This window comes from Aplysia californica, unplaced genomic scaffold (assembly GCF_000002075.1).
Source record: "Aplysia californica isolate F4 #8 unplaced genomic scaffold, AplCal3.0 scaffold00221, whole genome shotgun sequence".
In the NCBI taxonomy this organism is placed as follows: Eukaryota; Metazoa; Mollusca; class Gastropoda; order Aplysiida; family Aplysiidae; genus Aplysia; species Aplysia californica.
In genome coordinates this window covers 254,597-263,992 of record NW_004797491.1, presented here as the reverse complement: position 1 = coordinate 263,992, position 9,396 = coordinate 254,597, and the positions used below count along the sequence as shown (strand labels likewise).

Sequence of the window (9,396 nt, the reverse complement as noted above, 5' to 3'; positions counted from 1 at the left end):
AACCATCTTCTTCTTCTTCTTCTTCTTCTTCTTCTTCTTCTTCTTCTTCTTCTTCTTCTTCTTCTTCTTCTTCTTAATAAATAAGCATAATGTTACTAATATACATGTATATCTCTAAAAATAAAGCTCGCATTTTATGTTTCCAATAACCGAAATTGTTGTACACTGGTCGTGATTCAATAAGTCAAAACATTTTTTTTTAAAATAAAAAAATATGCAGATGTTTTACACCATCATCGAAATAAACAAAAAATCATAGTATACTTTCTCTGAACAGCGTAAGCACTCATTTATTTTTTTACCTCCAGGTAAAGAAGACAAGCCAGGTAAAGAAGAGCCACCTATTGCTGATGACAATTGTGTACAGTCAGTGGTAAACCAAGCGCCACATTAATCGCAGAAAGTAAGGAAGAAATCGCACGTTTTTTCTTACATTGATATGTCCACAGCACCTGCCTATTTTGTTAATTGTAGATCAATGAAGAAGTAGAGCCTATCGTTTAATAGTTCGATAATTCTTAATTATCTTCATAAATATCTTTGCATCACAGTTTAAGGTTAGGGGTCAAAGGCTGTTTTGACGCGCAACTGATAAGAAGATCGAAACTTGACGTGGTGCATTAACAACATTTAGAAAATTAAAATTCAATAATAAATTGTTGTATTTGCATGAAATTTGGTACACCAGTTGCTTGTATGCAACCATCCCTTGCGTACAAAAATTATTATCGTATATTAACAATTTTATGTTTCTTGTTATCTTTTAATCATATTTTTTTCAAAACATCATTTTTTAAAGTTAACACACTTTTCTGGACTACTCTGAAGTTTATCAGTCGATTTACTTCAAATTTGCAGAAAGTGTCATCCAAATACCCGTTTTCAATTGTATAATGAAACATTTATTTAAAATATTGAATACATTGTGTTTTATGACTAAATTTTGAAATAAATTTGATTTTTGGGGAAAGTTTTTTGGGATGCTAATTTTCTAAGCTCGCAATTCCTTATCTTGAAAGATGTAAAACAGTTCTCCAATATGTTAATAACATTACTTCAAATTGATAAATATTTCTTTAGAAATACCAGTAATTACTTATCGATTTTAACGAATAAAAGTTGCTATGTGTCCCCATGATTAGGAATAACAAACAATACAAACATAACGTTGTTTAATGTAGATGTACAGGTACCGTGCCAGACCTAGTCTACAGTTCTAAAGGTATCTTTAGAATTTGGCACAACAAAGTCTTCAAAGTGGCTTGTCTCTGATTTTTAACGTCAGTCTCAGACTCAAAGTTTGAGGAGACAAATTCCCGTTCTAGAATCTCTTCATAATAATATGGTTCTTCCCGTTTGCCTTCGTAACTTAAAAATGCTGACAGCCTTACTTTACGATCCTCACCAATCTTCCCCACAGGAACCACATCCAACCTTTTGCGACGAGGTTTCTCTGAAGGTGCAGCCGGATCACCAAATCGCATTTCAAGATTCGAGGATGTCTCCGAAATAGAAATATTGATTCTGGTACCAGCATTATTAGCTTTCTCTCTCTGCGAATGGGAAGATTCTCAACGGGATATTTGTCACGTGCTTTTCAGAGTAGATCTACATCATCAGAAGTTCTGGCGTATACTTATGCCACCAGGCTTCGGTTTGTAGCTCTGTGGTGTGTTGTTAGTTCAATGTATAATCGGCCTGGGAAAAATATCCCCTTCCTACCCACCAAAAAAACAACTATACTCAAAAACATATTATTGTGATGACTGGGTACCGCAGGTCAAAAAAATATTTTCTTCAATATTCATTACAACTTGCCAAGTCACTGGTTTCAATTTGTTAATGCGACAAGGTTTACTGATGTTTGAACAAGTACCGGTACCGTAACCAAATAGGTATGGCGAAATCTGTAGTCATAATTAACAAATACGTAGGCTTTCAGCCCGTTTTCGACCCTGAACTGAAAAGCAAACACATAATAAGTGTATTATGTTACATATAAGACCCTGATATGTTGGAAAAGAACAAATTACAAATTGTATGTATAAAAATCGCAAAATAGCACTTTCTGAGTCCAAATACAGGCACCAGCTCATGGTGCCTTAGTCACCCCGACAGTGTCAATGGATACTAGGTGGGGTGACTAAAGCATCTCCTGTCAAAACCTTATCTTACATAATATTTTCTTTCAATTACATGAATTCATCTGACTATCCAAGAAACTAATGCTCACTTTGAAACATTTTAAGTACCATAGATTAGGAGGTACTCACCAAAGTTTGATGGAATCTTGCAGAGGTCCACTTCAAATGTATGCCGTAGCCATCTTAAAACCAAACCTCAGATTCGCCGAAAATGTTCTGGCTGAGCAATGTTTATTTAAAAACACACCTAATTGATTATTCTTTTCGGTACTGCACTGCTTGATCACTTAAAATCACTTTTGCTTTCTAAGAATGTAGATCTAATACTAAAATCATTATAACATGTTTGCCTGTTCACATGCCCTAGACACCCCACAGTGCCTCAGGATTACAAAGGTCTATCTGCTCAGTACTTAGTTTTTGAGAAATCTGACGTCAAAGATATTGCGTTTCAAATCGTATCACGCTTCACTCTTCGAATGCAATTCTTTGAATAGTATCATGATAGCAGCTTCGAAAAATGTTACGATTTTAATGGAGCAGACAGAAAATTACTTTGGTTTTTGTTCTCGTGGTCTTATTAACTCAAAACGACAAAAAGTGTCAGATAGAACTCTATACATGTAGTTCTAAGGTAGCGATTCCTTGTCAGAGAACATTTTTACATAGGTCTTCTATATAAACCGTGAAGACATTTTTTTATAAAACTTCATTTTTTATCCCCAAAAAATAAAATATTTGTTAACATTTGTATATATATTTTTGTGTGTGTAAAGAGTTGGTAGAATTTCATATACCTTAATTAAAATGCAAAATATTTGTATGGTAAATATTTTTTTTAGTAGATCAGCTTTATAAAGATTGAACAGATAGGCCTATCCATATTCTACTTTGCGAAAAAAATAAAATTGATGTAGGATAAGATTTTATGTAGATATTCTTTAAATAGAATGAACAGATTTACATAAAACTTAGTTTCAAAATGAAATATATATATATATATATATATATATATATATATATATATATATATATATATATATATATACACATATCCTTATATACAAACTTTAGGTTTAAACTAAAATGATTGTTTCATAACATTATTTATTTATCTTTCAGTCATTTAGATCTTCTTCATAGAAATTGAAATACATGTAAATAGGTTCCAGAAACTGCGTTTCAGTTTTACCTGTGTGACTGTGTGCACGCATTTGTGTGTTTTTCTGTTTTGACTTGTAGTAAAAGTGGGGAGGCCAGTCTTAGATTATGTTAATGGGTTTTTTTCAGTGGGTGTAAAAAGTTATTTTTATTTAAATTATATTTTTTCTTCTTGAAAAAAATGTTCTTTTGTATGTCAAGCAATTCTTACTTATTTTATGTATATTTTAAAGATTCAGTTGATACCTATTGAGAACATAATATAGAAATCTAGTAAATAAAACTAATTTTCTGTATAACTTATGTATGAAGTAGGTAATAGAAAACAAAAATAACTTAATAAATGAATGAAAGAATACTACATCCGAAATTTTGCAAAGAGCAGTCGAGATTTAATAAGAAAACACAGCTTTTTTCGGTCGTTCCGAAACTTTTGTTGTCACCTAAAGGGGAATCTTCTTAGAGGGCTAAACCTCTAATCAATATTATCGTGAAATGTGATTGCCTCTTAGGGCGGAAAATAGGGGGAGGGGTCCACACCCCAAAAGTCCCAATTCTGTGAAAATTAAGGATTTTCAGTTATAGACATATTTAGATTCTTCATACTTTTCTACAACTGTTTCATAGCATTAGAACCCCAAAAGCCTTATTTCTTCCCATACCGGGGGCTCCAGTGGCTATGTAAGTAGGCCTACATTGCGTCCTTGAACAAGACACGATAACCCTAGCTCAAAATGCAGGGCGCTGCACAGTGGCGACCGACAATGGTATTGTTGTAAACTGTTCTGTATTTGTGTAATATTTGTGTAAGCATTTATATGTATGTAGCCTACGTATTTATAATTATGTAATAGTATGTATGTGTGCATGTGTATATATGTTTGCTATTGTAAACCAAAGTGCCCTTCTGGGACCAAAAAGTGTAATCTATTATTATTATTATTATTATTATTATTATTATTATTATTATTATTATTATTATTATTGTTATTGTTATTATTATTATTGTTATTGTTATTATTATTATTATTATTGTTATTGTTATTATTATTATTATTATTATTATTACTATTATTATTATTATTATTATTATTACTATTATTATTATTACATGTATATTTAGGCACTTCAATGAAATTTTCAAACTTCTCCAAAGGGAATAAAATTAGGTCTACAGGAAAGAGCTTGGCTTTCTGTTTTCCGAGCTTTAAAAATTGTTTTGCTATCTTTGTTAGTTCAGAAGCAGCGACCATTTTTATAAATCTTTTTTCGCCCTGATTTGGCCAAATTTTTGCACTGCGTTTTGTGCCACCAAACTTCCAAATTTTGCTTCAAAACGTCACAAAATCGTTAATAATAGTTGTATCGTAACCATTGAGGTATCATTTTGTTTGTTGTTTTATGTAGAATCAATATGAAAATAAAAGTCAAGTACATGAAGAGAAAAATTCTATTTACCGTTTAATTACGTCATAAACGTGACGTCGGGAGTCCAATGCCTATCATCCAAATAAAGAAACGGGCATACTTTCCATAATAAAGATCACATTTTCAAAAGAAAAAATCACTCTTTTTGTTATAATGAGTTCTTTAACTTGCTGAAAAATCATTAAAATTGAAAGCAGTTTCAGTCTTACATGCATATAACTCAAGCAGGAGGTTGGCGGGTGCTGTGGGTGTGGTTTGTTCCTTTTTTTTTCGTTTTAACAATCAACCGTCCTTATCTGTCGGCGTTCGTTTCTGCGTATGTTACACTCTTGTAACACCTCTAATCTTCGGCGTTTATATGACCTATTTGAGTTGCAAGTGCCGTTAAACCCATGCTAAAACTAAACTAAAAGTAAAAGAGCATAACACAGACTTGAAGAATGGGAAATTAAACGAATATGGTATAAAGCGGGAGATTGATGCAAGAATCACCATAGAACATGATAATTATTAATTACTGAGGGGCATCAAATACATATATATTATATATGCTCCATGCAATGACTCATACCCAGAAGAACAGCGATTACAGTTCTCTGATCAACTGAGTGATCTTTTAAACACCGTGGATGACAAAAATGATTTAACAATCATGGGGGACTTTAACGGCAGAGTGGAAACAAGGAAGACGACGTGGGAGAGATACATGAGGCCACACAGTGACAGAGGAACAGATCAAAACAGCAAATGAGAAATGCTACATATTGATTTAATCAAAATCAGTTTTATATTTTATTGCACAAGTCTACTTTCTTGCACAATTTAACTGACCGTGTGCGCGAACGTCAAATAAATTGTGTAATAATAATTTTTCTTTCAGATTTCGTACCTCCATCATGTATGGGGTGTCAGATAAAGAAGAAGACAGGGCATTTCAGTTGGAGTTGATCGGGGTTTACAAAAGTTTACCAGCCCTTTAAAGCGTGAAGTGTGACGATTACAGACACAGACAAAATAAAGATGCAGCTTACGGTGTATTGATTAAAGATTTCCAGGAAAAGTACCAAAACTAAACAAGAAAAGATTTTTTTTTAAATGAATGCCTACAGAACAAATTATCGCAAGGAATTAAAGAAAGTGCATGACTCCGAAAATTCTTGTACAGGGACGGACCAGATTTATGAACCAACTCTGTGGTATTCCAATGCCCGTTTCCTTTTTGGGAATTCATCTTCGTTTTCTGTAGCAACAGCTACTGCCATAGCTATTGCTGGGTCGAAATCACCCATCCTGTCTCAGCGGGTTGCAAGACCAATTGAGCTTGGTATACGCAATTAAATTGTCAATTATAATTATACTGAGCTGTGAATTGGAAACCTAAAAACTGTCATTTATATTATGCAACCAGGATTGCTCAATATGATTAATCGTTTTATATCCAGAAATTGAGATCAGAGTTTTGTTTCGTTCCTTTTTTATTTCGATATTGCTGATCTGCTTATCGAAATAATTTATGCTGTCCTACAGTTTTTAGGGGGTTAAAATAATATACACATGATCATTTATCCAGTATTGCTAAATTATTATTGTATATTCGATGTTTGGCAGTGCCAAAGATTTCCTGAAATTTTCTCTGTAGTTTTTGATTACTTTTAAATAAATCTTATTGTCTTCATCAGTTCTCGTCTGGGTAGGTCTCGACTATGTTAAAGTTGCCAGTTTTCTATAATATTATGTTACAATTACATATATCTAAACGATTAATCGAAGTGACTATTCGGACTCGAGTCCGAATATGAAAAAATGTTATTCGGACTCTGATTCTTGTCCACCATGACATCACTTCCGTCTTCCTGTGACTCGTGACTCCGGCTTCCTGTCCTGCCTCACTCGTGACTCGCCTCAGGCTGGGTAGAGACTGGGATTACTTCGGGCAAAAAGGCGTTTTGTGCAGGAGCCGAGTTTTTATCTTATGATGAATTTGAGGCCGGCCTGAAAAGTTATTGCGCTTCTAATAAATGTTTATTTGTCAAGAGGTCATCAGAAGCAATTAAAGATGGCTCGTTAGCGTGTGTCGGGGTCGGATGGGCGGCCTGCACACGTGTGGCTGTGTGCGTGTATGGGAGGGGGGTGGGGGGGCACTATCGGTCCGGGCGTTGAACGCCGCATGCGCGTCAGTCTTTTTCCCCTTGGCAACTGATCATTATTACAATAATAAGCTAATCTTGACGTAGATCTACGTTATGAATTGTGCGCTGGTCTATGGAATCAAAAGTTGCCGTATGCTCAGCTCTACACAGCAACACAACTTTTTCTTGGTAAGCAATCGAGATGACACAGGCTTGTGTATTTCAACGAATCGGTCTTTTTTTTTTACACAGCTATGAGGCGGCGGGCATCGGATCGGCAGAAAAGGTGTGGGGGAAACTAAAAAATGGCGGAAAATTGGAGGCCACGAACGTTAGATCTATAGAACGAAGACACTTCCTTTTTTCCGGACCTGAGTCCGAATAACATTTTTTCGTATTCGGACTCGAGTCCGAATAAAAGAATTTTTTTTATTCGGACTCGAGTCCGAATATGAAAAAATGTTATTCGGACTCGAGTCCGAATAACGACGGCCATATCTAAAACGCTTGTATAAAAAGTTGTCCCTTTCAGCTCTTATTTCTTCTACTTCGCGATTGGTGAGATTTATGGTATACTCTCTAACTGTAGTAGTCCCATGTTTAATCATGCATGTAATTATACGCGGTCATAGTCACCTTCAAGGTCGTCTCTTTTTGTTCTGAAAACTGGTGAAAATTCATTTTGATTTTTTAGTTTACTTTCTTCGGCTGGATTTGTGTTCTCACAAAACTTCTCACACTTAGAATGTGGATGTCGTCATACTATTATTCACTCATAACGAATTGGCCCGCATTAAATGCATTCAGAAATGTGTGTGTTTGGCGTGTGCAATGGTGTGGTTTGCTCCTTCTTTACAGTGAAACACCTAACATCGTTAAATCTCTCCTCCTTTCTCTTTGTGTTTGTTACTATCTTGTAAAATCTCTAACCTAAGGCACGTAGAATCTATATATATATGGCCTAATTGTGTTGCACGTATCTTAAAACTTTTATTGAAAAAAAAATCTAGAAAAAGAAAATCACCCCAAAAAAGGTTGCAGAAAGGTCCCAAGAAAGAACTGCGGCCTCGAATAAAGCTGAGTTTTGTGTACAGTCCTTGTATGTTTTCATAACATTACTTGGCCTTTGTTCGTTTTTACAATTATTTTATTCTGGATTTGTGTCTCGTTTCGTTATTTTGAGTCTGTGTTCTTACTACACTCACCACACTTAAAATGTGGATGTCGTCATAATTATTATTATTATTATTATTATTATTATTATTATTATTATTATTATTCACTCATGTCGAATTCAAAAGTATCATAAGGCGCATGAAATACATTCAGAATTGTTGGTGATTGACGAGTAATCTGGTGTGGTTTGTTCCTTCTTTCATGTCAAACGTCTGTCGTTGTTTTCCCTCCTCTCTCGTCTTTCTGTCTGTTACTGTCTCATAACACCTCTTATCTCCGGCACGTATATGATCTAATTGCGTTGCACGTGCCCGTAAGACTTACAAAAAAAATCAAATCAAGAAAATCATTACAAGTAAAAATGTGTAAAAGGATCTCCAAACAAGAATTTCGGTCACGCGTACCCATGACCTACCTTGTCTACAACTCTGGTGGGGGTTTTTAAAAAATAAAATTTCTCGGCCTCATTTAATTTCTATAATTAATTCCTGAGATAAATGAAGAACCCTCTTTGATTTCATTTCGATACTGTCGCGTGTTGACAACCCTCTGTGCCTCACACTCTTTAAAATAAAACATTTGAAGGATTCCTTCCTAAGGCAGTTCCAAAACTCAACCATATTAATATGCTCTGTCTGTACAGGATTTATCCCCACAACATTTCCAACAGCTTAATCCTCTGTCTATAAAGCAACTCAGGTGAATTCAGCCAAAACTGGCTTACACTACAAGGAATTTTATCTTTACTGTATCACAATGTTTGTTAATGTCATTGTATCTTTTGTCTTTGACAAGTACCATCACTTTTACCCACAATCCCTTTGACAACATTTCCAACACTCACGTAGCCATAGGCTCTGTCCATACGGAATTCATTCCCACCACAGGAACAACTGATTAAACGCAGGTTTGTCTACAAAGCATCTCAGTTGGCCTCAGCAAACTATGGCTCACACGAAACGATAGTTACTTTACTGTATCATGATAATATTTGATACTATCATTAGATTTGTTTTGGGCACGTACCATAACTTTTACCCCCAAATCTCTTTGCCATATGTGCGTGTAGTCTGTCAAACTTACCGAAAGCATTTCCAATACAGCATGACAACTGAAGTTTTCAAAAATCTTGTCAGCATGTTACTGTTTGATCGCATCCAATCCACAACTTGCATTGTATGCTTTCCCGTGAAGTCGAGAATGTTTTGGAATGTTCTAGAGTCTGTTGCGGTAAAATGATTGTAAAACCAAGAGAGCATTTTATAGAGAATGAGTATGCACGATACTATAATTGCAGTCGTTAATATTATTATAATTATTATAATTATTATTATTATTATTATCATTATTATTATCAT

The 9,396-nt window shown here is 34.6% G+C and overlaps 1 protein-coding gene across 1 annotated transcript in view; it reads left to right on the top strand.

Annotated features, from left to right (window-relative positions):
* LOC101845100 overlaps positions 1 to 3,047 on the top strand; it is a gene marked incomplete in the record, with an annotated part of 33,718 nt that extends 30,671 nt beyond the window's left edge. Inside the window, 2 exon segments of the mRNA XM_005099653.3 lie at positions 303 to 403; positions 1,421 to 3,047. Coding sequence (XP_005099710.2) covers positions 303 to 394 — 92 coding nt within the window.
* Positions 3,048 to 9,396: the final 6,349 nt, after the last annotated feature.